This window comes from Alexandromys fortis, unplaced genomic scaffold, assembly GCF_014885135.2.
Source record: "Alexandromys fortis isolate MF-2015 unplaced genomic scaffold, M_Fortis_MF-2015_v1.1 scaffold_150, whole genome shotgun sequence".
NCBI lineage: Eukaryota > Metazoa > Chordata > Mammalia > Rodentia > Cricetidae > Alexandromys > Alexandromys fortis.
Window position 1 is genome coordinate 417,189 of NW_026068027.1, and position 27,917 is coordinate 445,105.

At 46.1% G+C, this 27,917-nt stretch overlaps 1 protein-coding gene across 3 annotated transcripts in view; it reads right to left on the bottom strand.

The window, feature by feature from the left end:
• Nucleotides 1–20,936: 20,936 nt before the first annotated feature.
• Vwf (von Willebrand factor) overlaps nucleotides 20,937–27,917 on the bottom strand; it is a 148,847-nt gene continuing 141,866 nt past the window's right edge. For all 3 annotated transcript variants that reach the window (XM_050164059.1, XM_050164058.1, XM_050164057.1), the window contains exons 48-52: nucleotides 25,108–25,206; nucleotides 24,317–24,445; nucleotides 23,482–23,521; nucleotides 21,729–21,826; nucleotides 20,937–21,259 (exon numbers count right to left, since the gene is read on the bottom strand). In XM_050164059.1, the coding sequence (XP_050020016.1) occupies nucleotides 21,071–21,259; nucleotides 21,729–21,826; nucleotides 23,482–23,521; nucleotides 24,317–24,445; nucleotides 25,108–25,206 (555 nt within the window). In that variant the 3' untranslated portion in view covers nucleotides 20,937–21,070. The remainder of the gene's footprint in view (nucleotides 21,260–21,728; nucleotides 21,827–23,481; nucleotides 23,522–24,316; nucleotides 24,446–25,107; nucleotides 25,207–27,917) is intronic.

Sequence of the window (27,917 nt, forward strand, 5' to 3'; positions counted from 1 at the left end):
CAAGATGGAGCGGGGAGGACTTTGGACTTTCCACAGGGCAGGGAACCCTGACTGCCCCTCAGACTGGAGAGGGAGGGGGAGAGGAGTGGGGGGGAGGGGGAGAGGAGAGGGAGGAGGGGGGAAAAGGGAGACGGGGAGGGAAATGGGAGGCGGGGAGGAGGCGGAAATCTTTTTTTTTTTTCAATAAAAAAATTATATTTAAAAAAAAATCATGCACCATGGCCAAGACAGTTCAACATGCACAAAACAATAAATGAAATACGGCATGTATGTAGAAGCAGGACAAAATAAACCACATGATTATCTTAATAGTCACAGAATAAAAATCTGACAATTCACCCCATCATCATAAAAGTCCTGAGAAACTATAGTTTACACCGTTAGTTTATAAAGTTAATTTTTATCGTTATAGTTTAATAGTTTATATAGTTATAGTTTAATAGTTTATGTAGCTATAGTTTATACATAACTGAAGAAACTAACATACCTCAACACAAGGGCTCACTCCAGCCGGCTGACAGCCATTATTATTCTGAATGAGAAAAAAATAAAATCACTTCCTCTAAAATCAGGAACAGGATAGATGTGCCCTATCTCTACAGTCTTGGTCAATATAGTACTAGAATTCCTAGCCAGAACAATAAGACTAGAGAAGGGAAAGAAGGCAGTTGATCCTTGTTTGCAGATGTTCTGACCCTATACTTAGACCCTACGGTCTCCATTCAAACTTTTAAGACCCAATTTCTTTTAATTTCGGAAGACAGCAAGATATAAAACCAGTATACAAATATCAATAGCTTTTATACACCAATGAAGAACCTAGAGATAGAGAAATCAGAAAAACAAACCCATTCACCACAGCCTCAAAAAGATCCTGTTATGTAGGGACAAATCTAACCATAGAGTCAAGAAAGTCAAAAACTATAAAATACTGAAGAAAGAAATAGAAGACACTAGAAGCTGGAAAGTTCTTCCAAGTTCCTGACTCAGTGGAATTAATAAACAGCATGCTACTGAAAGCAGTCTACAAAGTCAATGAAGCCCCCATCTAAATTCAAATGACACTGCAAACTTTGCCCACTTATCCAGCTCCAAATGCCTAAGGCTATGGGTTCCCTAGGCTCCAAGCACTATGCACAAACTCCCCACCACCACCCCACCTCCCCACCCCCCGCCAGCCTTCCCTGTTTCTGGTGCTGACAGGTAAGGGCTTCCTCCCAGACATTAACTGCTCAGCTCAAACCATTCACACCCAGCTAGCATCCTGTGCCATAAGGGAAGGGCTCACACTCTGATAATCCCAAACTTTCCCCATCTGCTCCGCTCCAGGTCTCAGGTCTTCCTACCCTTCTCAGCCCCATCCAGCTATTCTGGTCTAAGTCTCTAGCATTGCTTGTAGCTCCCCGTATGCCTGCTTAACTAGCTTCCTATGGAGCTTCCCAGACTCAGTAGGAGGGACACTGGCTATTGTCTATCCCACTTGGCAGTCCTCGCAGACTGACTTTTTACTCATCTGAAACTACCACATCGTATACTCTGGGCCCAGTCTTGGCTATTTCAGTTCAGTAGCCCCAGAGAAGAGCTCTACCCCTTCTTGTTGAGGACAACTCCAACCTCCAGACTTTGTAAGGCTACAGGTGCCTTCGGTAGAATGAAAGATTTGAAGAGAAAAATAAAGCCTACGGAATTCAGGCCAGGAGAGGCCCATGTCTAAATGACCAAAGAGTAGAGCCAGCTTTCAATGCCTACTTACACAAGTCCTGAGGTCCTCTCCTCAGCCCTCTCTACTTTGATAAGCCTCATTCTATTCAAATATTCCCCTTTCATCACCAGAGAGCTCCCATACCCAACCCTTCATTTAATCCTGACTAAGCTTATTGACACTAGACAGACAGCCCAAGATGACACTCCCATATAGCACAAGTAAGAAGGTATTTTGAAAGCATTGGCGGGTTCATTGGGTGCAGGCCTTAGTCTGAAGGCACAGTCTCTAATGGGGACACAGATGGAGGGTGACACTTGAGAAACACTGGGCGGCAGGGATTCCAAGTCCTTCCAATCATGTCACATACACACACAGAGCGAGAGACAAACAGACAACGTAGCAGGAGTCTTCAAATTTACTGCATAGGATTAGAAGTAGAACAAGCATTCAAACAGCAGCAAAGGATGGGCTCTCAAGAAAAGCTCAGGTGGGAGCCATGACAATAAACAAGAACAGGAGACCAGAGACACTGCCAGGAGCAAGGCAAAGGACTCATTGTCAGGGACAGAACAGGAAGTGGGGTCAGCAGGTTCAGGATAGAGAGCAAGGTGACTCAACAAGGCCCTGGAGCCTCCCAGAGGTGGCAGGAGCAAGCTTTCCTCCCTCCCAGGGGTACTGGGCTTTCAGGCAACAGGACTTATCCTCCGAGCATCCCCCTCAGCACCATCCTGTCCCATCACTGACTATGGATGAGTGAAGCTTGAACTGCCCTGGGTTTTTAAAAGGCAACCTCAGCCAGATGTTGCGACACAGGCACCGAGGAGGCCGAGGCAATAAGACTTCCACGACTCCACGGCTTCACAGCTCCACAACTCCATGACTCCACAACTCTATGACTCCACAACTCCATGACTCCACGGCCAGTCTGGAGAGTACAGTGAGGTCTAGGCAACCCTGAGCTAGACAACAGGGCTTTATCTCAAAAGGGGTCAGGACATCCTTCATCACTGCATCTCAGTGTCACTGCTTCTGACAAGAACAGTCAGACCCAGGACATCAGAGGGAGACAGAGCACACTCATCCTCCAAGGCTAAGAACAGGGGTCCACGTAGCAATGGCCCTAAGCATGGTGGCTCCTCTGGGGAGATGCAGAGAGACCTGGGCACTTCCACATTTGAGGACCCTCACCCCTGGTCCAACATAGTTCATCTGAGGAGAGTTTTTCAACTTTGGGGTGGTGTGGAAATGTCCACACCCCATCATTCTGACTATCACTGTGGTATTTAACAAATTACCCGAGATATCAATACTTTGTTATAAAGAAGTCTTTGATATAGTTGGGTTTGCCCATGTGTGCTCAGTGTCAGTCAGTATTCTGAACATGTTTAAAGGCAGATAGATTATGGTTATGGATGGATGGGTGATGTGGGAATGATTTCTTACTAATAAAGAAACTGCCTTGGCCCATTTTATTGGATAGAAAATTAGGTAGGCGGAGTATACAGAAGAGAATTCTGGAAGAAAAAAGGTTAGAGAAAGAGTCGCCATGGTTCTCCCGCTCCAGACAGACGCAGGTTAAGATCCTCTCTGGTAAGCCAGCTCGTGGGCTACACAGAATATTAAAAATGGGTTAAAACAATATGTAAGAGCTAGCCAATAAGAAACTGGACCTAGCTGGGCCAGGCAGTGTTTAAAAAAATACAGTTTCTGTGTAATTATTTCTGGGTATAAACTAGCCATGCGGGCGGCTGGGTGCCGGGGACGCAGCCCCGCCGCTCTTAATTCAACAGATGGGGAGGGCTGGAACAGGAGGATCAAGTGGAAGCAGGGACAGAATAGGGGGTAAGGGAGGGAATGCAAGGAAAGAAAGCTAAACCTCAGGGCCGTTTGAGGGGTGGTATGGAAACCTGATGCAGTAGAAGCTTCCCAATATACATATGAAGATGGTCTAAATGAAATCATAAAATAATGAGGGTAGGCAGAGCCCCAACTGGCCATCTCTTGTCACCAAATAAAGCCTTCGATAACAGGGATGGGTTATATCTAATCAAATTGTTGGCCGAAGGGGTCCCATGGGAATCCCCAGATAACCCAGGCTGTTGCCAAGACTGTAGGTTGCTCTCCACAAACTGACAGCCAGGTCCCATTGCTGAAGACAATGCTTCCACAACTCATTGAACATGGGGAGTTATATAGAGTAAGTGCTGATATAGAGTAAGGTACTCTGCATGGTGCCAAAAGAGGAATGTGAACACCAAGTCAGCCACAAGCTCTTTGATTTACAATGATGTCCTGCCTTCAAAAAAAAAAAAAAAAATATGCCACGGCAATGGTGGCGCAAACCTGGTGGGAGTAACCACCCGAAATCTGATTTGATGTGAGGCCCACTCCATGAGATGGAACCCACACCCATCAAGTTTGGATGACCAAGAACCAGAGAACTAGGGTCAAATCAAATACTACTGGTCTAAAAAAGAAACCAAAACCAAAAGAGTAGCAAGAAACTGTCTCCTAATGGCGTTCTGCTATGTGCACAGATCAGTGCCTTGCCCGACCATCTCAGAGAATCTTTTTCCTGTAGCAGATGGGAACAAATACAGAGACTCAGAACTAGACATTATGCAGAGAATGAGAGACTTTGGAACACTCAGCCCCAAATGGCATGTCTCTATCAAATCCCTCCCCTCAGGGAACCCTGAAGAAGAAGAAGCAGAAAAAAATATAAGAGTCAATGGGGATGGAGGACACTGAGGAAACAAGACCCTCTAACTCAATATGAGCCAAACTCCTGTGAAGTCAGAGATTGAAGCAGCATGCCCAGAGCCTGCGTGGATCTGCACCAGGTCCTCTGCATATACACTCTGGCTTCCAGTTTAGTGTTTCTATGGGATTCCGGAGTGTGTGACCGAGTGGATCTCTGATTCTTGTAACTTCTCTTGGGCTCTTTTCCTTCTGTTTGTTTGTCTTGTCCAACTCCCTTGTGATAGTTTTTGTTTTATCTTATTGTATTTTATTTTGTTATATTTTACTGTTATTCCTTAAAATCCTATTTGTTTTCTGAGAGACAAGAAAGGGAATAAATCTGGATAGGAGGGGAGAGGAGGAGGAGGAACAGGGAAAAGGAAAGGGAGGGGAACCATAATCAGGATTTATTACGAGAAAAAAAAACTATTTTCAATAAAAGGAAAAATACGGTAGTCTGAGTGAGATGTATTAAATACATACAGTGTTTTCCAGATGGGTTTGCTGGGATGTGACTGTCATGAGTTAGGGGACATCTCTATCCCAGAATGTTGTCCATTGGGTAGTCTTCATCATTGACCTGCTGAGATCTCCAGCATGAACTTGAGGCATCAATTTACATCTGGGCCCAATTGTCTTGCTGATTACCCCACACCTTGCCCTATATGTCTTGAAGAACCTCCCACAGCTCCAAAGAGACCACACTAAGCAAGTCCTGTCACACAAGAAAAGCTTTTTACAAATCTCCTCCTTAGCCCTTGGCTCAAATACAAATCAGCACCCGGTTCCTGATGACAACATTGCCAGTGTTAGCATCTTTGCCTGGTACCAGCATAAGTGCTAACCTTATGTACAGACCTCCCTGCCACTGATCTTGCCTCCCTCCCTGTTGTGATTTGAATGTAAAAGGCATTTAAACACTTGGTTTTCAGGTGGTGGCATTATTTGGAACGATTAGAAACTTTAATGTTTTCATCAGAGAAATACAAATCAAAACAACTCTGAGATTCCATCTCAAGAATGGAATGGCCAAGAACAAAAACACTGATGACCACTTATGCTGGAGAAGATGTGGGGCAAAGAAATCACTCCTCCATTGCTGGTGGGAGTGAAAGCTGATACAGCCCCTTTGGATATCAGTATGGCAATTTCTCAGAAAATTAGGAAACAACCTTCCTTAAGGCCTAGCAATACCACTTGTGGATATATATGCTCAGTCGTGACACAAGGTTATGTTCTCAGCTATGTTCATAGCAACATTGTTTGTCATAGCCAAAACCTGGAAACAACCTAAATGCCCCTCGATCAAAAAAATAGATAAGGAAAATGTGGTACGTTTACACAATGAAGTACTACACAGCAGAAAAAAAATACATCTTGAAATCTGGATGGATCTAGAAAACATCATATTGAGTGAGGTAACCCAGACCCAGAAAGGCAAATATCATATGTATTCACCCATAAGTGGCTTTAGTCTAAAGCAAAGAAAACCAGCCTACAATTCACAATCCCAGAGAACCTAGACAACAGTGAGGACCCTAAGAGAGACATACAAGGATCTAATCTACATAAGAAGTGGAAAAAGACAAGATCTCCTAAGTAAATTGGGAACATGGGGACAATAGAAGAGAGTAGAAGGGGAAGAGAGAGGAAGGGAGGGGAGTGTAGAAAAATATATCACTCAATAAAAACAATAAAAAAGAAAAAGAAAGAAGTTGTATGGGTAAGGAGGTAGGAATTTCTGGGTGGAGTTGGGGGAGGAGAAAGAATATGATCAAAATATATTCTGTAACAAGCCTTCTAAATAAAAAAAAAGAAGAAGTGGTTTACAAAAAGAGTTGGGGCTTTGGCTTTATTGAAAAAAAAATGGGTCACTTGGGGGTGGACATTGAGAGTTAAGCCCAGCCTCACTTCTAACCTAAGTGTTCTGTCTCCTCTCCTTCTCCTTCTTCCTTCCCATCCCTGCTCTTCTTCCCCCCTTCTCCTTCTTCTTTCCTCTTCTTCCTCCTTCCTCTTCTTTCTCTCCTTTTTCCTCTCCCTCCCTCCCTCCCTCCCTTCCTTCTTTTTCCTCCTTCCTTCTCTCACTCCTTCCTGGTGATGACATGTAGCCAGCAACAACTCTACACTCTAACCACCACAGAGACCCCAATGGATGGAGTCACCACCCAAAATGCCTTTCCACCATAGCGGACTGTATGCCCCAAACCACGTGCCCACCTAAGTCTTTCCTCCATTGAGTCGCTTCCTGCCAGGTACAGGGTCACAGCAATGGGAAAGGGAACTAACACACGAGCTCTCCTCCTTGACACACTTACATGGCTCAGGCTGCCATTTGAAGCACCTGCACCACGTCAATCCCATCAGCCAGTTTTCTACTCTTGTGAGGAGGAAAAATAAGCTGTCTAGTCTGTTCGCATAGGGTTTTTCGTGATCCCTTCCACACCCTCCATCATGTCATAAGCATACCTGGCTGTCCCCTGGAAGGGCAAGGCTATTACATACAATCTCCTATGTCTCTGTTCTTTCATTCCAGAGCCATTTCACTTGCTGTGTATTGTGGGACTTTTGAGATTGTAAAGCTGAACAGAACACAGTCCTTCCCAACAAGCCCTGGGTTCTCACAGGGAAGGAAGATATCCAACAAAGGAAGGCCAAGGCCCTCCACTCTGCCTAGAGGTGCCAGGAGAGACCCCAGAGAACATGACTTTTTTCCTAAGAACTGTCTCACTATGTAGCACTGGCTGTCCTAACCCACAAATCTCCTGCCTCTATCCCCTCAATGCTGGAATGGCAAGCATGAAACTCATCTGGAGAAGAGGAATAGGCATCTGCAGTGGGCAAGGGAGAAGAGATTCCAAGAAAGCGGCGGTCCTTTGGTCCCGAACAGCCATCACTGGGGCTCTGGGAGTGAGGACTGCCGCCTCTGCCTCTGTCTGCTTCTTTCCCACCCACGGTGCTGGCTGCCAGCTGTGCTCGCTGTGAAGTACAGACAGGACCTTTAGAGATACTAAAGTATACATTTTTAACATGTCCTGGAAGGCCTTTTATCATCTTTTATATTCTCCCCAACTTTCCCAAGACTTTCTCCTGCTTGACCATGTCCATGTGTATTCTTGCATTCTGTCTGTCTGTCTGTGTCTGTGTGTGTGTGTCTGTGTGTGTGTCTGTGTGTGTGTCTGTGTGTGTGTGCATGTGTGCATCTGCATGTGTGTGTGTTATGAATAAAATTCCTGCAGTTCCCGTGGGATAAACTGCTTTTTCTCTTCTTTGGTCTTTGGTATTGCCTTTCTTTGATTCTGAACATCTCTCTCCAACTCTATAACCATCACCAGATCCCACTGTTGATATTCAAGGTTATAATTTATAGTAATATAATAGGATTTTAAGCATAGAAGCAACAAGCCATACTTAGAATTTTATTCTAAAGACCACACTGGTGAGCATAAATGGGGTGCCTGGAAGAATGGGAGATGGGGAATGGGTAGGCAGGGAGATCCTCAACAGCTTACCGCTACAAATGACCTTCATAAATGGGGAGACCTTTTGCTATATGGGTCACGCTGTTACTATAATATCTCCATTGTCTTGAGACTTACCAAGCAACTGAGTGTTCTCCTTCCTAACACCTCCATCAAAAATAAACACTCCTGTTCTAGTTAGTTATCCAGTGATAAATCAACTGAGAAAGAGGAAAAGTTTCTTTTAGACCATGGTTTGGAGGTTTCAGCCCTTGGTAGGTTGTCGCTGCTGCTTTGGGGCCTATAACAAGACAACCCATATTGGTACAAGTATTTGGTGAAGGAAGCTGTTCACCTCATAGCACTCAGGAAGCCATAAAAGTTGAGGCACTTGGGTTTCAAACACATGGCCCCAAATACCCAGCCACTGCCTTCCACTCCTGCCGTGTCTGAAGTTTCCCCCATATCTGCCTAGGTTGACAAGTGCAGGATTAAACCTTCAGCATATAGGTCTTTGAGGAACATAGAAGATCTAAACTGTAGCAATTAACCAAATTCATTCCAAACCTGAGCTCCCCTTGTTTATATCAACTCATCTAACCTTCTGATAACCTTATGAAGAACATGCTGTCTCTGTCATGTACTTACTCAATGACAAAATTCATAGTTCAGAACTCAGACAGGTGGACCAAATGAAGCTTACTCATTGCTAACCCATCCTTCACTCTGGCTCAGAGCATGACTGATCAGATTAAAGTGTACATGCCCTCCTTTGTCTGCCATGAGAAAACAGCCTGTCTAGAACATAATTGGTCAAAACTGTTCTATTGGCTTATTAAGTAAGCCTGTTTTGCAACAAGTTCCCTCTGTTTGACATGAAAGAACGTGATGATGCATCATGAACAATGAGCAAACGTAACTTTCCCACCTTGTCATCCGCGCATTCACGTGCGCTCGCACACACACACATCCCACTTTGATTGGTTCATCTCTTCTGTGACTTCCCTCAACGTCCCTCATGCTCCTCCACCACCCACAACATCTCCCATATCTGACCACCTCTTTCTCTTGGGTGTATCTACAACTTGTCCTAACACAGTGAAGATGAATATTCAGAACTAGAGATCAAGGTTTGAACATTAAAACTTAAGACGTATTTGTATTTCACTGATGACCAATGATACTGGAATCTCTTCACAGGATGCTGGTCATGTGTGCATCTTGTTTGGAGAAATACAGATTCTTTGTTTACTTAAAAATCAGGTTGCTATCTTGGTTGTATAATTGTAAGAATTACTTACATGTTCTGGAAACAGGCTTCCTATCTGGTCAATGACTTGCAAATATTTATCACATTACATGGGTTGTCTTTTCACTTCTTGATGACCTCCCAAGGCATGATTTGGTTTTCGCGTGCAGAATATGTGTGAGAGAAAAAGAGCAAGAGTAAAACTGAGAGTGAGAGACAGATGGGGAAGGGGGGAGAGAGAGCAGAATAAATGCATGCCATGTGGCACTCCGGAGGTCAGAGGACAACCTTGGTGTCCGTCTCACTTTCTAGTTTCTACACGGTCTCCCTTATTGTGCAGGGCTGCACATACCAAGGTAGCCAAGCTGCTAGTGTGCAAGGACTCAGGTAGCCATGCTGCTAGTGTGCAAGGACTCAGATAGCCACGCTGTTAGTGTGCAAGGACTCGGGTAGCCACACTGCTAGTGTGCAAGTATTCAGGTAGTCATACTACTAGTGTGCAAGGACTCAGGTAGCCACGCTGCTAGTGTGCAAGGACTCTCCTTTCATCTTCCCATCACAGAACACTGGGATCACAGACACTTACAGTACTGGGTCCAATAGTTTTTCACATAAATTCTGGGAATCTGAACTCAGTCATGGGACCTATAAATCAAGCACTTCCCCCACTGAGCTCCTTTACTCAAATTTTCAGTATTTTATCGACCCCCTCATTGTGAGTCTACTATGTACCAGAAGCTCAGTATTCACGTCGTCTCTGAGGGCTTCTTCCTGTCTATACTATGTAAACATGTAAAGAGGGTTCTTACATTTATCACTCTGGGAGAATTTGGGGATGGCATTATTGGACAAGACTGAAATATAGGCGCTTGGTATGGGTAGGTTACTACATTAATAAGTGGAATTATTTTATTATTATCCATACTGGTGGCAAATAACCAACACTATGCAAATAAGGTACGGGCTGCTCAGCTAACTGATACATTACAAACCACTGAAAACGAAGCCATGTGGAAAGTATAACAATGCTCACTTACTGCAAAGTGACAACCCAGGGTTGGTGGCGAGGGTGGTAGATGGCTCTTTTCCAGGTCATTCTCTGGGGACCCTGGGTAATAGAGGCTCAGCCAGTTTCTCTCTGTCTTCCCTATGATGAGTGTGGAGTAGCTGGCAGGGAAGTTGTCTATGGATCAGACCTAGAAGTAGTGAGCCTCACCCTTCATGTCCCCATGCCTAGAGTTCAGACTCATGGCCACGGCTAACTGCAAAGGAGACTGTGAAACACAGAGGAGCCCCATGCTCTGGAGGAAGAGCACATGGAACATGGCCTCTGAGGAGTAGCAGCATTCTTGCAATAGGGGCCTACAAGAAAGGGCAAGTTTGGTATGGCATGGTCATGTTTACTGTGTGTATTCACATTACAGATTCATATGTTTGTCTCCCAGGGGAAGGCATGAGATGCTCAGATTTCAGCACTCAGGACAAAGGAGAGTGTAGTGCATCAAGAATTCCCCTCCAGATAAAACCGGACTCTCTGAACATAGCGGAAAATGAGGACTGCTGAGAAGTCAAGATCAATGACACTGGGTTTTGATCCTACTGCACATACTGGCTTTGTAGGAGCCTAGGCAGTTTGGATGCTCACCTTACTAGACCTGGAAGGAGGTGGGAGGTCCTTGGACTTCCCACAAGGCAGGGAACCCGGACTCATCTTCGGGCTGATGAGGGAGGGGGACTTGATTGGGGGGGGGAGGGATATGGGAGGCGGTGGAGGGGAGGAGGCAGAAATCTTTAATAAATAAATAAATAAAAAATAAAAAAGAAAAGAAAAGAATTCCCCTCCAAAGGTGATACATATACAGGACTCTGAGACAGCAGCTGGCTGCTTGAGACTCTGTGGCTCCTTGAGACTCCACACGGAATGTCATACAGCTATACTGCCAACATTGAGGAAGCGACTTGTTTTCCTCTTTATTACAGCAGGTGACCATGCATCCAGTTCATACAGCAAGTGTATCAAGTCATTTGGGCACAAATTGCCTATGTTTTGTGACATCTAGCATCTGGATTTTTTGGGGGAGTGTAGAACCTATTCCCAGCACTATGACCAAATCTCTAACATATGTTCTGGAAGTGAAGGGGCCAAACTAAAGCCATACAGGTAAAAGGGCCTAATGCTACTTGTGGCACACACCACTTCTGTAGTCCTGGAGCCAAATGTGCTTATGGTTTGCCAGATGTAATAACTTTTCCTTCATCTCTAGTGAGTGCCAGGTTTCTCTTGCTCCTGGACTCCTGTAAAACCATGTAGTACACTATCTGTGAGAATGACGAAACTACAAAATATGAACAACGACAAATATTTCTGAGTTGGCACAGAAATTGGCACCACCTTAAATGGCTAGCAAGAATATACAATTTTCCAAAGCACAGCCACTTTGCAAATACTTTGAGATTCCTTGAAAAAAGTTCAGCAGAATTGCCGTGTGACCTGATGATTCTTCTCCCTCCCAAGTGTATACTCCTTAGGGAGGAAAACTGACAGGTGCCTGAGAGGTCAAAGAAGCATCCCTCCTAGCAGTCAGACAGCAGAAACCAAACATCAATCAGCTAACACGTGGAGTAAGACTGTACTACAGGCTTACAAGGGGATATCGCTGAGCCATAGAAAGGAATGGAGTATTGAGTCACGCCAGAAGGGAGCTGAACCTTAAAAGCATTGGGCTAAGTGAAAGCATCTCCAGACACCAAATGTCACACAGCATAAAGTTCCATTTGTGGTAAATATCCAGGAAAAGCAATTCTAGCTGGGCGGTGGTGGCGCACGCCTTTAATCCCAGCACTCGGGAGGCAGAGGCAGGCGGATCTCTGTGAGTTCGAGGCCAGCCTGGTCTACAAGAGCTAGTTCCAGGACAGGCACCAAAAACTTCAGAAAAACCCTGTCTCAAAAATCCAAAAAGAAGAAAGAAAGAAAGAAAGAAAGAAAGAAAGAAAGAAAGAAAGAAAGAAAGAAAGAGGGAGGAAAGGAAAGGAAAGGAAAGGAAAGAAAAGAAAAGAAAAGAAATTCCATAGGACAAAGTTAGATTATTGCTTCCCAGGGACCAGAGGGAGGGGGAAAAGGTGTGTGACTGTCATGGAGCACGGAATGGATTGTGCAACTCTGTGAGCAAAGTCAAACAAACCCACTGGATAGATAGGTTTTATGGTATGCAAATTATATATGAATAAAGTTGTGGCTTTTTACAAGTAGAAGTCCTAGAGCTGAAAATTACAATAACTAACAAGAAAAGTGGGTGGGATGAGCATAAGAGAAAACTGAGAAATAGAGAAAAATGGTTAGTAAAATTTTAAAAAACAGATCAATGAAAGTAATCTAGAGAGCAGAGAACTCAGGTTGGAAAGCATTTGCTCAGCCTCAAGGACTACTGGAACAGCATTCAACAGCCCAGCAAACATATGTTTAGAGTCCCAGAGGAAGAGAAAGAAAAGGGACACAAAAATGCCGCAGAACTATTGACTGAGTCACCAGTAACTTCTAGCTCTCAGGATTTCAGCAAACTCAGCTGAAAAAGCACAGCTACATGCAGCACGGTCAGACTGCTGGGAAAGTAGACACAAGCCTTCTATAGCCCACCAGGCTAGAAAGAGGCTCCATCTGAATGAAACTAGCATAGGAACTAAGGCTAGCTTCTTGTTCAAACGCTAGAGATCATTCCGGGAAGTCCTGGAGTAGGAACAACAAAAGGTCCACCCGTATTGTACGAACAAACAAAATAGCCTTTAAAACAGAGGATGAAATGAAGACACATTTCAACAAACCACAAGCTGAAAGAGTCTGTCACTGGGAGAATGACCCCCCCGGGAGGTACTAAGGATGGTCTCGAGGCTGAGGGGAAAGGTCAACAGCTGGAAACCAGGACGAAAGCAATCAGCTGGGTGCCATGGCACATGCCGGATGTGCTGGCATGTGCTGGATGAATCCCTGCACTGATGGGGCTGATGAAGATGGAAGACAATGCAAGTTTGACACCAGCCTGGGCTACACAGAGAGCTTCAATAGTGAGACACTATCTCAAACAAGGCGTCTTAAATGGAGTTTCCTATACGCTGTACTTCCTTTCCAGTTAGAGATTTAACCAATTGATCCATTATCATAGAAACCCAATGGCTTGCAATCAGCTACTTTAAAAAATGTAACAGAGAGAGGCTGGAGAGATGGCTCAGCCGTTAAGAGCTCTGGCTGCTCTCCCAGAGGACCCAAGTTCAATTCCCAGCCCTTACATAGTGGATCATAACCATTTGCAACTCCAGTTTCAGGGGATCTGATGACCCACTGCCTCCAGACTGTAGGCGTGCACATGGTACACAGACATGGATGCATACAAAGCACCCATACACATAAATAAAATACGTTTTATAGGTAACAGAGAAGACTGACCCACATATGAATAAAACAGAAACATCTTCTATTTTAAATGATCAGAAGCCCCACAATAACTATCCATGGATAAATAATATTCTTTAAAACCTACTAATGGGTGTTAGGTATTTAGCTCAGCAATGGAGCTTAGCCAAACCAAGGCTCTCGGTTTGGTCCCCAGCACTGATAAACAGAATAAGATCTATTAGTAAAACTATTGTTCTTTATGTTGGGCAACATCGTAGATAGTATCAATATGAATTGCCTTGAGGAAGTCTCTTGCTGTGCTCGCTACACTGGCCTGGAATTTGTGGTTCCCTTGCCTCAGCCTCCTGAGTGCTGGGATTATAGGCATATGCCATCACACCCAGCTTGCAACACTCATTTTAAACTTTAATGCTGGTGAGCGCGTCTCCTTTTATAGACAGTGAGAGCCACGAGACTTATTTCCTTTTCTGACCTGTCAGAAAGTTCATAAATTTTTCTCAATGACGGTAGCTATTCTTAGTCTAGCTAAGTGTATATCCCTAGCCTGCTTGGTCTTGAGCCCACGATGATCCCGGGTTGGAAGCAGGGTCGGGACACAGCCTTCCCTGCAATATGGCCACGACATTTAACTAACCCCTTGCAAAATTAATACCTCCTTCAGCAGCCCCGTTTTCGGCCACATTTCCCATTCTCAATTACTGGCATCCACACTTCCTCCTAATGACTTCCTTTAAATAGAACAAACGCAATAAGGTGAGTTGGTGGGGAAATATGTGGTCCAAGGTCAGATCCGAGTTTTAATTGTGGCTTCATCCTTCGATGACTGAGGTTGGTGAGCACGTGATCACAGGCATGGCCTTTAGCATTCTCTGAACATCAGGTTTGCCTTCCATGAAAAGGTTGAGGACTGGCCCCCAGAGTGATCATGCCAACCATCTGCTCGTGTCAGGTGCATAAAGCTGCTTGATGAAGAACAGTCTTGCTTTCCCTTTGGATACCAAGAGTCTTTGGCCTGAGCTATAGGTCACATGGCCAACCTTTCCCACTGGCTTCCTGATCACACTGCCTTAGCCACTGGCTGCCCCAACACTTTCAGGCCATGGGACCTATATTTCCTTTGCTTAACTATTCTGTGACTTTTTATGCAATGTCTGTTCAAGCTTGCCCCCTTCCTTAACCTGCTGGCCACACACAGAAATTGAGAGAGATGGGTGCTACACTATACTAGCACCCCACACCCCATTTCTAGCTGTCAGATACACGGTCTCCATGTGTGCTACAGCGCCATGCACAGGCTGGGACAGGCTTTTCTCATCCAGCAGAAAGGAGCCACTGAATAGACGGAATAATAATAATAATAATAACAATCAGATCCTCAGAGAATAAGAACAGATGTGCTCCACTTGGGGCCCAAATGTCTCCTTTCTACTCCTATCCCACAATGGAAGACAAAGAGAAAGTACACATAGAAACAAAAGCTGAACTTGGGTTAGTGTCTGGAACCCATCCCCAGCCCTCACATAACCTCTCCAATGAGCAGCCAAGACAATGGTGAAGGATACATAGAGGCAAGCTGGAGGACAGGGCCTTCCCAAGGGATCAGGTCCCAGCATGACAGTATAGCAAAACAATAGCAGAATCACACAGGCCCTGGCTGTCCTGCAGCTGGAACAAGGTGACAACAAGATTCCTTCCTTGAGGTCTCATGTCAGATTGCAAAATTCAAACAGGTAAAAGGACCAAAGAATATCACTGTTATCTTAAAAAGCAGCTTTTCCCATCCTAACACACACTCAAACACACCACACACACACATACACACACACATACCACACACACACACACACACACACACACACACACACACACACTATGCCAAAGATCTCTTACCACCTGCCACTTGCCCCTGGGCTGAGATCTGACCTAGCCCAGTGGGACCTCCTGCCCTGGGCCAGGACCCACATAGCCCCTGGGAATGTCTGTTCACAAAGTGTCAGGGCCGTGACTGACACTTGCCTTCCACTTCCTTCTCCTGCTCATGTCAAAGCCATAGGCACCTCCCACTCCAGCTCCAGCAACAAGACATCCAGCAGATCCCACCTCGGGCAAAGCCAAGCTCCCAAACACATCTGTCTGATCATTCTGCTTTGGGAGGTGCAGCCAGACAACAGCCGTGTCCCCCAAACTCCACCTCAGTCAGCTTTTCTTCCAAGAAACACCTGTGCAAATGCCATACCTGTGCTTGCTTGCACCCAGGTAAAATGCCTCATGTCACAGTCCTTCCTGAGGATGGTTTGGAAGAAGAGACTTCCCAGAGGCCACTCTGGGATGCTGCGTCCTCATCAGACGGTCATGTCAACCTGACTTCTGGTTTACTTATCCTCAGGACTGGACCACATACACAGACTGTAGCAAGGAGAGGCAAAGAACAGGGGGAACTGGTGGCCAGCCACTGAAAGGTGACTCCAATCCTCTGTCACCTGCCCCCTCCTTAATAAAATGTGTAAAGAAAAAAATAAGAGTTTGAGGGATTACTTGGGCATCCTCATCTTCCCCACAACAGAGAATAGGGCTAAGCTTGTCACACCACGCTTTCCAGCTTCACCTGAAGACACTCATCCCAAAACACAGATGTTAGAGATCCTTCTCCTCCACATCTTCCCTCAACTTATGAGATGCTGAGAACTAGGATCCTGGTGCAGGGGAAACTTACCTCGCAGCCCAGGGGCTGCCATGGTGCCGGTCCCCGAACGCCAAGCCCCGACTGGTGGCCCTTGGCCGGCGCTAGCCTCTGGACAGGCTTGTGTGGCTGCCGCGGAGTTAATCCCATTGCAGCTCAGCTCAGTCTGGACTTGCCTGCCCCTCCCCTGCGGCTGCCACCTCCTCTAATCCATCCCTCTCCCATGGCAGTCCCCCGTGCTCCTCCTGCGCTGAGAGCTAGTCTAACATCCAGGAAGGAGCCCAGGCTCAGGTGCAGCCGGGTGACACGCTGGGGTCATGGGCCGCGGGCCAGGGAGTAAATGCTGCTGGCGCTCCTCCACCCGGAGCCTAAACGAGAGCAACACAGCCGGCTCGCCTGTGATAATTCAGCCGGATTACCTCGTGAATCGTCTGGCTGATTAGTTTCCAGTCCTGCCAGGGAAGCCTCCTTCCTGTGGCCCCAAGGGTCGCCATTTTCCAGACTACAACCCTGAGTAGTGATGGGGGGGTTAAGCAGTACAATGGGGCCCCCTCCCATTCTGTACCCCATCACCAGCTGTCTTGGAGTAAAACAAGAGAAGTTGCAGTCCTGCGAGTAGGGAGCAGGTGTATGTACACAAGATCACAGGGCAGAGAGGAGAGGGCATGGATTTAGGAGACTCTAGGATAGCTTGTCGGGGCAAACGTTAATCTGTGGTACATGAGTAGTGTCATTTCCCTAGAGTGACTTAGGGACCTGACCATGGCTTCTCTCTCTCCTCTTTCCCTTCACAATCTCCTTCCTTTACAGAACCCTCTTCCTGATTCTAGGGGTGCTTGCCCACACCATTTCTACCCCTAAATGAATAAAAAGGCACCCATCCACCATGGCTCCATATCCATCTTTCAATTATCCTCCCCCAGGGAGTTCTTCCCTGATATTCCTCTAAAACACTTTCGGGAACTGTCCTGGTTGTACTTCTACTGCTGTGATTAAGTGTCCAAAGCTGTTAGAAGAAGAACGGGTTTATTGGGCATAAATTTCCAGGTCACAGCCCATCACTGAGGGAAGTCAGGGCAGAACAAAGGCAGGGACCTAGACACGGGAACAATGGAGGAAGGCTGCTTACTGGCTCTCTCCAAGTCACTACAGATCCGCAAAGGCCCACCTGCCAGGGCTGGTGTTTCCCACAGCGGGATGGGCCTCCTGGCGTCAATCATCAATCCAGACAATGCCTAGCAGACATATCCACTAGACAATCTAAGCTGAATAGTCCCTCAGTGGAGGGTCCCTCAGATGGCTCTGGGCTAGGTCAAGGTGACAGATGAAGGTAACTAAGAAAGGACTCTGTCTCATTTGATCTAAGGGTGACCATAAAAAAGGGGTTCTCGCTATCAAGGGTAGACTCTACCATTGGAAAACCTGTAGGTAAAGGAACACAGATGTGCACATAGACACATGTGTGTGTCACACCCACATACCAGTTAGTTTTTGTCAGCTAGACACACGCTAGAGTCATCTGGGAAGAGGGAACCTTAATAGAGGGATTACCCTCCACAAGGTTGCCATTAAGAAACTCTTTGGAAGCTGGCCTCAGAGGGGTGGGCACTGGAGAGCTGGCCCCACATCACCACCTGAGCAGTGTGGAGAGCTGGCTCCAGGGGTGTGGGCACAGGTGAGCTGATGGGCTGAGCAACTTAGCTACCACCCAGGCCCAGATTCAGACCTGTGAGCTGGCTCACCCCAACATCTACCCTATCTACGACCTGCTAGAGCACAAAGAGGGACCAGTCCCACAGAGCCATGGCCACAGCATCTCCATGACTCAGGACAACGGCAGGATATCCTAGAGAGGGTCCAGTATCGATGGTGGAGCAGAAGTCAGGGCCCTTGAACCAGAACAACAACTCATTGCAGTGAACTTTGCAAGGAAAGCCATCTGGGCGAAAGAGTGTACTTGGATGCCACCACACACTATATGACAAAGATGGAGATGAGGGAAAGATGGAGGAGAGCAATGGCACCTGCACGGCAGAACTACGACAGGGTGAGAGAAGCCTGTGGTTGGTAGATGAGCAAGTTGTTGCCCAGAGAGGTCATATGATTTTTTTTCTTAATTTTCATTTTTTTATTTTCTTTTTGTGGGAAGGTTACCAGGGTGGAGTACAGATCTGGAAGGACTGGGAAATTAGTAGGATTGGGGTGCATGATATGAAATTCACAAAAAATCAATAAAAAAAATGCAGAAAGAAAAGAAAAATATTCAGAGCCTTATCTTGATAAACAATTGAAGACGGAGGGCCCAGCCCACTGTGAGCAGTGCCTGCCCTGGGCGGGTGGTCCTGGGTTCTATAAGAAAGCAGGCTGAGCACGCCACGAGAGGCAAGCCATAAGCAGCACCCCTCCATGGCTTCTGCATTAGCTCCTGCCTCCAGGTTCCCAGCTTGTGTTCTTGCCCTGACTTCCTCCGTGATGGGCTGTGAGCTATATGCTGAACTACAAACCCTTTCTTCCCCAAGTTGCTTAGGAGAGCTGTTTAATTATCTTAACAGACGGCAAAGTAGGGCAGCCCACCCATTCCTCTTCTTGTGTTTTCAATTGAAACACGGCTTTCTTGACCTCAGTTTGTTGTTGTTGTTGTTGTTTTGGGTTTTTCCTCCTGTGGAATAGCATGAGCCACTCATCCTTCAACCACCAAGGGCAGGTTACAAAAAAAAAAAAAAAAACCTGGCCACACTTGTCCTCATCCACAAGTAGTGACAACTGATCAGACAGAAAGTCAGAAGAGTGACAGTTAATCCTGTCCCTGGATCTGGTTTCCTCCAGAGACTGACCTTACAGGTGGCTCAAAGTTGGGGCACACAGGGATGTGGAGAAATGACAACCTCTGAATTATTAAGTAGTCATATAAAGCACCCATCTATCTTCCCCCTGTCTACCCCGCTCAGCTTCACTGAACCCTGTAATCATCATGGTTTGCGCCCTGTGACAGAGCTTCTCATGCAGTTTGTCCCAGGCAGTGGAAGGTGACAGAAACCTAGGAATGTAGCAGCTGCTGATTCTCACAGGAGTGACAAAAGACTCTCTAGGCAGCAGGGACGGTGGTGCTCTGGCTGATTGGCCTGGGAGTTCTTGTCTAGATGCGAAGGCGCTCGGGTTTTGAACCCGGACCCGTGATCCAGAGACTTTGTAACGTTTGCAAGCCATCCAACTTAAATGTTTTCTTTCTCCATACAGGGGTTAGACAAAGATGGCAGACCAGATGCCAAAACCTTTCCTGCTGTATTGTGCAGCCCTTTTGTGAGATAAATCTCCCCTACGTGAAAAAGACTTGGAATGAGCACCAGGACCCATCAGTCTCCCAGAATACAACCAGGACATACCCTCTGTCTTCCCTCCCAGCCACAATCCCTCCTGTTCTGCTAACATGGACATGCATGGTTTCTCCATAGATTTCAAAGAAAGTGCACCTGCACGTGAGCGTGACAGACCACCTAGGGGTCTGGAAACTAGATGCTGTGTGTTCTCAATGCTACCCTTCCACTAGGATGTCTGGAGCAGGTAGGGCCTGGCAGCTAGCCTAGTGCTCACAACAGTCAACATGTCAGCCATAGATACAGGAAGTCCCCAAAGCTCTGCCACTGGTGTTGCTGGAGTCCCTTGTTCCTACCTGTCAGAACGGGTTTCTCATTTTTACACTCATCTCTTACACTAGAGCACTTTGAGATCACTTGGACAATTCAAGCTTTATCTTAAGCACAAGCTACTGATCCTGGCGATCGTATAAATGAGATGACCATGCTAATTTTATGGATAAAGAAACTGAGTCTAAGCCGGGAGGTGGTGGTGCATGCCTTTAATCCCAGCACTTGGAAGGCAGAGGCAGGAGGATCTCTGTGAGTTTGAGGCCAGCCTGGTCTACAAGAGCTAGTTCCAGGACAGGCACCAAAGCTACAGAGAAACCCTGTCTCAAAGGAGGAGGAGGAGGAAGAGGAGGAGGAGGAGGAGGAGGAGGAGGAGGAGGAGGAGGAGGAGGAGGAGAGGGGGGGGGGGGGGGGGGGGGGGGGGGGGGGGGGGGGGGGGGGGGGGGGGGGGGGGGGGGGAGAGAGAGAGAGAGAGAGAGAGAGAGAGAGAGAGAGAGAGAGAGAAACTGAGTCTATAAGGCATTAGGGGTTGTTGGAGACAGGACACTTGGGTGAGTACCACAGGTAGAGCCCACGGCTGCCCCTGAGCCTGGCGCTCATCTGCTATAACTGAGCCTGTGATGGGACCTGGCTTCTGCATCCGCTGGCATCCAGTCTCCGGGTACCTCCCTTCTGCAGGGACTGCTAAGATGCTTGGGAGTTCGTCATGCCTCGCCACCATGTCATCCACCCTGACAGCAAAAGCCCAGTTGCAGGGCACACCTCTCTGTCAGGCACAGAAGCAAGCTGGCTGAGTTCCTAAGTATATGTTTACAGGTTCAGATCACCCAGGCTAAGCTTCTGGAGAAACACCTCCACCCCATCTCTTCCCACACAGAAGATGCTGTAATTCCACTGCTTTCTGGTAGTAGACAACCTAGGTCCCAGACACTGGGCTAGGAGCATTTGTGGAACCCTGTGTTTGCTCCTCAAAACTACCCTCAGACCTCAGACTTAGGCCACAACTGCCATTTCAGACGTCAGACACAGTCCACCACCAACCAGCCTTCGTGAAGACAAGAGCTTGGTCTTTATTGTGGGCCCAGGAGGGCACAAGGGCAGGATGCACAAGGGTTGGAGGGACTCTCTGGCTGGTCAGGCCATGGCACAGGCAGCAGTGGGGCTCCACTGCATCTCTGCAGTCCTCACTTGCTGCATTTCCGAGGAGAGCACCTGCACTGCATGGCATTGATGACCTCGTGGTACACGACGGAGCCGTTGGCACAGTGCAAGGGCACACGCATAGGCTCTGTCCTCGAGGGCGAGCAGCAGGAACATTGTTCCTGCACATCCTCAATGTCAATGGAGTACACGGCTTTGCTGGCACACTTGCCCTGTAATAGAGCAGAGGAATGAGGCATGGCGATCCTGAATGGGGCGGCAGGACTGGGACAGCCTGCACCCATCCTCCTCCTGCCTTCCTAAGCAAGACGGGCCCTGCCTCACCCAGAAGCACCTGGGAGAGTTAGGCAACCCGTAAAGGTGGCTCTCAGGAACTACCTTTCTCCAGTTATTACACACACACACACACCCAAATCCCTCTTGCTGTGGTTTCTACACACACTGACTAATCCTGAGTCCCCATCTTGAAGAAATGACTTCCCAGTCTCTTTACAAGATTGGCTTTGGTCTTACTTCTGGGTCCAACAATTCTACTCCCTAAATGAAACAATCACTTTAAAAAGCATTGTTTATCGTTTCTCGTATCTCTCTTCCTTGTAACTTTTCCAGGTTCTTCTAGATGACGACTAAGGAAACTTTACCCTTTCGCTCCCAAGACGTCTTGGAGTCGCACAGCCTTACCTGGCAGTAGTGAATGTCCACTTGCTCTTGGGACTTACAGTCTCCCACTTTGACATACTGCAGCTTGGCTGTGATGTCCTTGCAGTCGGGTTCCTCACCTATAGAACAGGGGAGGGGTGGAATGGGAGGGCTGGCTGGCTGTGGTTCTACAGAGCATTTTTCCACATCTGGCGCCTTCCCTAAGTTGGAAAGGGTCCTCTTTCTATCAACAATTAGCCAGAGCCAGTTGCAGGAGGAGGAATTAAGTTTCTCAAGCTCACCCCAGTTGCTCCTGGCTCCTCCAATTCAGAGATATCATTGCTACTGGATAACTCACTTAATGGCACAATTTTAATTGCAGAAGGAGCCTAGGTTGGCTGTGCTTTGGTCATATAGATGGATGAGGCTTGCTTTTATATAATTTGAAATTCGGAAAAACGTCTTGGCCTGAGCAATCTTGTCATGCTGTAACTATACACAGAAGCTAATGGACAATGAAGTCGCCACTAGATAAAATTAATATCAGTCCATCCCTGTCCTTGGCTAAGAAGACAAATGCCATGACCACACAGACCTATTCACTCCCTCTACAGAGGCTGGGAGACTCCTAAGAACCTTTGGGCCACCATCTCCTTGAGCGTTGCTACTTCAATGCCATTGACATGAGTATTATTATATACAGTGGCCTTTACTCCTGAAGCTCTGCTTGACTCCCTGGGAAGTCTAAGCTCTGCTACCAGCTCACTATGATGCTCTGAGTCCTGACAGTTTCCCATGCTGCATGATTCCACATGTAGGCCAGCCCTGTAGACATATTAGCCTGCCTCCCAACTTCAGACTAACTTCTTGTTGGACAGAAAATTTTCCAACCGCACAAGAGGGTGAATCTGGAGCCCATGTGCAATATTCTCTTGTTGTAAGGTTAAATCCTTAAGCCTAGCTTACTTTCCTTCTAGGAGGCCTTACAGCCTCCCGAGCATGTTGGCCATGGAAGACTCTTTATTGCTGGTTTTGTAGAGAGCGGCCTCTTAACCAAATCCCAAGAATAGCGTCTTCTCTGATGACTTCCTAAATTCATAAACTTAGACTGTTCAGAGGAAAATCTGCGAGGAAACACTCTCAGAGTGTGTTTCCTCCTCTGCAGTTGGGAGATGGCAGTCACTGGGGATGCGATAGCAAAGCCACCAAGAAAAGAAAAATGACAGAGGGCATTCATGTTTTCACTCTTCTCTAACTTCAACCAAGCATGAGTTCACGACTCTAAATTCAAACTAAACAAACTAAACTAAAAGAAGAAATAAATATTAGTCTAAGCAAAAAAAAAAAAATTGTGCTCATGAACACAAAATGGATGGGGAACCTACTACCTGGTGCACATCTCCAAACCGCCCACCTCTGATTGGCTCTCCCAATCAAAGCCACTAATACGGTCAAGTGGGACCAAGGTTGATGAAAATAAGGCCATAAACTTGGACTGGTCTTCTGATGCTCCCTCATGATAGATATATGAACAATCAAAGGTTCTAAGGTTCGTAAGAGGCTAGAGATGGAGATGGGAGGAATCAGGAAGTAGTTGCTTCATGGCATTCCATGAGATCTGAGCAGGCTGTGGGCTAATGAAGGTCAGGAAGGGAAGGCAGTTGACCAAAGGGATGCGCATAATGAAAACTGATAGGGTAAGAACCGTTTTTCTGGAATAAGGTTTTCTTCAAAAAATGGTGCCTGGCCTTGGTCTAATGGATGTCAAAGCATAGGCTGTTAGGAATGGACTCACATGTATCACAGCAGGTGCCTGGTATTTTCATGATTTTCCCCTAAGACAAAAAGAAAAGTACAAGATCAAGCGAAATGATTCAACCTGGCTGAGCTCTCAGGTCACGTGAATTCCTGGCTCTGAGCGCAGAGCTCTGAGCTGAAACCCCCAGGTGTAAACGGCTTTTCCATCACAATTGTGAACCAACTGGATATTTTACCTAGTCAAAATAGTCTTAATCCCCAGGAAAAAAAATGAAATAGGGTCCATTTAAGTGTTACAGCTCTGAAGGGAAAGGTTTCCCCTATACAAGGGCTGCAGTTCTGAGAGGAGCCAAGGAATACCACCAAGTCACCGCACAACAAAGCTCACATAAGAGATTCATTGAGAAAGACACATGGGGGTGACTGCCTCTGGTTGGGTGAGAAGCAGCAGGGAACTGGGCAGGAGGCAGGCTTTATGCAGGGTGTCTTGGAGACAGAGATTTCCAGGGTAAGAATTGGTGAGATTCCAAGGAAAGCCCAGACATTGGTGGGTTTTTGAGATCAGAGATTGGTAGCTTTGGGTGAGTTTTCAAACCCGGAAGTAGGCTCTGGCTTTTTGCCCTACAATCAATGTCCTGTCTTCCTATTCAAAGATCATGGCTTCCCTCTGGTGACCAGCTATTTTCAAAGCATCCTCCGCCTCAGAGAATTCTCTCCATGACCATCTCACCAGTTCCTCTACCCATGCATGGATCTGTCTTGGCCACTGTGAGACTGCATAAGAGTTGCCCTGACTGTTGCGCACAACTCCACCTTGGAGTCCAACAGTGAGATCTTTTAAGACAAAGAGAGTCTGAATTCCAACTACTCACGCCTTCAGCCAGACACCTGTGTTCATCAAAGGGCGGGCAGCCTGTGACCCTCTTCTCCCAGATGTACTCTCCTCTCTCGTTGACCTTGCAGAAATGGCTGTCACAACCATCCTGGAGCGTCTCATCTCTCTGTAAAGAAAGAGGAGACTCGACAGAACGAATTAACGACAGCGTTTGGATCCAAAACAACTGCCGGCCATGGCCTTGCGACTCTGAATTGCTAAAACAATGTGGAGAACTACAGAAAAGGGATGAGACGATGTATACAAACAACACACTCAGAATACAGACTGGAGCCCGTGTCTCAGCGCCATCATTTATCTACTATGACGACAGCCGCAGAAATACAGGAAGTCCCCGGACTCTTCTGGCCACGTACTTACAAGATGGAGATGCAGTGACAGTAAACTCATTGATAGCCAGATATGCTGTGAACCAAGACACCGCCTCAGACCCGCCAGTTAGTTCCAGAGGTCACAGGGGGTCTGCTCACCCTGATTGCCTGTCCAGGCCCACAGGGCCTCAAGTCCACAGAAAATCTTTTTCAAAATAAAATGAATCTGCTCTAGATGAGGTCATACACCAACTATATGTTTGTCAGGAATGCAAAAGTCTAACAAAATCAATGAGGAAACCCTGTGCCTTCCACAAGTCATCTGCACTTCCCTTAGAAGACGAAGTGAGGCCAGCAATGAGCCCAAGCTAGTCCTCCTGCTTGAAGAAAAGACACCCCTCCCAGGGAGGAACCAACGGAGCGTGAGAGGAGACTCCTGAGTTCAGTTCGTTCCCACCTTCAATGTCATGATCTGTCCTCCTCTTAGCTGAATAGTACAAGCTGTAGGCAAGCATCTCCCACAGCATTCACCCTCGTTCTTCTCTTCACGATAGCCCTGTATCCAGGAAAGAAATCAGCCATGGTTAAATGCCCAGAGCCCCGCAGTTATAACTCGGCTCACCAGACTGGCTTCTTGCCTCCGCAATCCCATAGTTACTCCCAGAGTTCAGCCAACATCCCATGGCTGTTCCCAGAGTTCAGCTGACATCCCATAGTTACACCCAGAATTCAGCTGACATCCCATGCTTACTCCCAGAGTTCAGCTGACATCCCACAGTTACTTCCAGAATCCAGCCAACATCCCATATGTACCCCCAGAGTTTGGCTGACATTCCATAGCTGTTCCCAGAGTTCAACTAACATCCTACCCTGACTAGACTTTTCCAGGTCTCACTCCCTCTGACATTTCTTCCCTCCAAATATGTGCATCTCACTCCATTTGCAGCAATCTGAATTATCAGAGAAGACTTCTCCACTGAGCTCTGAATTTATAAAACCAATTGTGTACTAGATGACTGTTCGTCTAATCACCTTGAGACTTCTATCCAAAATGAAACTTGACTTTTTTTTTTTTTGGTACACCAAATATCATCTTCTTCCAGTTTTCTTTATCTTGGCAGATGACCTAGCTGCTCGAACTGGACATGTGGCTGTTATAATGACTCCTCCATCTATTTTTCTAGTGCTTCCACCACAGCCATTACCAAGTCTTGCATCTCATGCGCATCCACTGTTAGTCATAATCAACCCCTACTGACTCTGGCAAAGCCTTATTCTGTCTCCCTGCCTCTGCCCTTGCCTCCTACCATACATAGATTATCACATGTCCATTAGAATGACTGTCTTAAGAAATGCCCACCATGACACTGTCCTCCTTAAGACCCTTTGTATGCAGATCTGGTTCTATTGGTGGCACAGTGGCTTGTATTGGACAGACCCCACCCCTCAGATAACCACAGCAAATGACAGACAGATGTAAAACAACTATTAGCGGCAAAATCAGAAATAAATTGTTGGTTGACCCTTGAAAAAACTGAAGAATAATGAACAAAATTCACATTTTAATGTCTTTTCCCATTGGGCAGTTTGTAGGGCCCTGGAATGCCAGAACTCAAGAAGAATTTTAGATGAGTCTACTCCTGACAACGTAAAAGACAGAGTTCAGAACTGCTAGAAGACCTGAAGACTCAAAAAGAAGAAATCCAAACAAGGAAGCCTACAAAGCTCTGTGTAAACTCCCCTCAAGTATTTGGTTAACCTTTAGTTATGTGAGTACTGAGAAGCCTGGAAGAAGCCCAGGGACAAAGGACAGACAGACACTCAAGAGATGTGAGCAAAAAGTTCATCTGCCACACATCAGAAGAAACAGTGTGGGGGAGCTAGGTAAACAACTTGGCTGTCTAAGGAAAATTTGCAAAGACACGAACTTACAGACACCAAAAGGATAACCCTGATACAAGAGCCTATCTAAGGCATTGTATTTAAAAGGTGAAAATCAGAAGCCTCTCACTCTTCCATCATAGACATGAAAGTCCCATTTTTAATTATAAATAGATCTAGTAGTAGATGTAGAAAGGGTACCATGCCATGACTAGATGAGGTTTATTCACAACAATGGTAACCTCACCACGTGAAACAAACAATGTAATTCTTCATGTTTTCCAGAGTTAAGGGGAAACTATCAGATTGTCTAAAAATAAAAAGCTATCTGACAAAATTCAAAGAATTATTCACAATTTAGTCTCTCATCACCGTATGACTAGAAAGGAATTTCTTCCATGTGATTAAAAAGTGATACACTCCTGTCATGCTCAGAGAACCGGTCCCCAGTCGATTAAAACAGTTATACTCATCACTTCTATTCATTATCACACCAGTACAATGAACAAGAAAAATAGCCTGGCTTGGTGGTGCACACCTTTGATCCCAGCACTTGAGAGGCAGAGGCAGGCAGATCTCTGTGAGTTCAAGGCCAGCGTAGTCTACAGAGCAAGTTCCGGGACAGTCAGAGATGTTACACAGAGAAATCCTGTCTCAAAAGAAGTTTTAAAAAATACAAGAAAAATAAACAGAAATTATAAATATTTCAAAAGAAAAAGTAAAATCTGTCTTTAGTTGAAAGCATCATAATTTGTTTACATAAAAGATCCTTAGGGATCTGTTCTGCAAAAAAATAAATAATTAAAATGCTATTATTACTCCATTTAATCAGTGAATTTGCCAAGGCTGTGGAATACAGATACAGGATCAATGTGCTAAAAAATTAATTGCATAGTATCAATAAATGATACGAACATAACACTTTAAAATTCTATTTATAATACTACATAAAACACTAAAATTCTATGAAATAAACTTTTAAAAGTATGTGCAATACGCCTACATTAAAACCCACAGATCACTTGGAGAAAAGTTAGAGCCGATGCTGCAGTGGGAATGCATAAGTCCCTCTATATTTTAAATGCTGAAACTTAAACCTCAAAGGGACAATGGTGAGAGGCTGGGATCTTTGGGAAAATGACTGAGAGTTGAGGGATCTGCCCTCATGGATGAAATCAATCCCTTGTAGGCAAGACTGACCAATATGCCTTCTGCCCGCGTGATGGGACGACATCCTAAGAGAGCATCGCCTATGAGGAATGGGCTGGACAGCAAGTCAACAGGGAGGTCATAATTTTAGACTTGCCAACCTCCAGAATTGTGAGAAAATAATTTTTTCTTTAAAAATTACCTTTTCTCACTGGGTGTGATGCTAAATGTGCATAA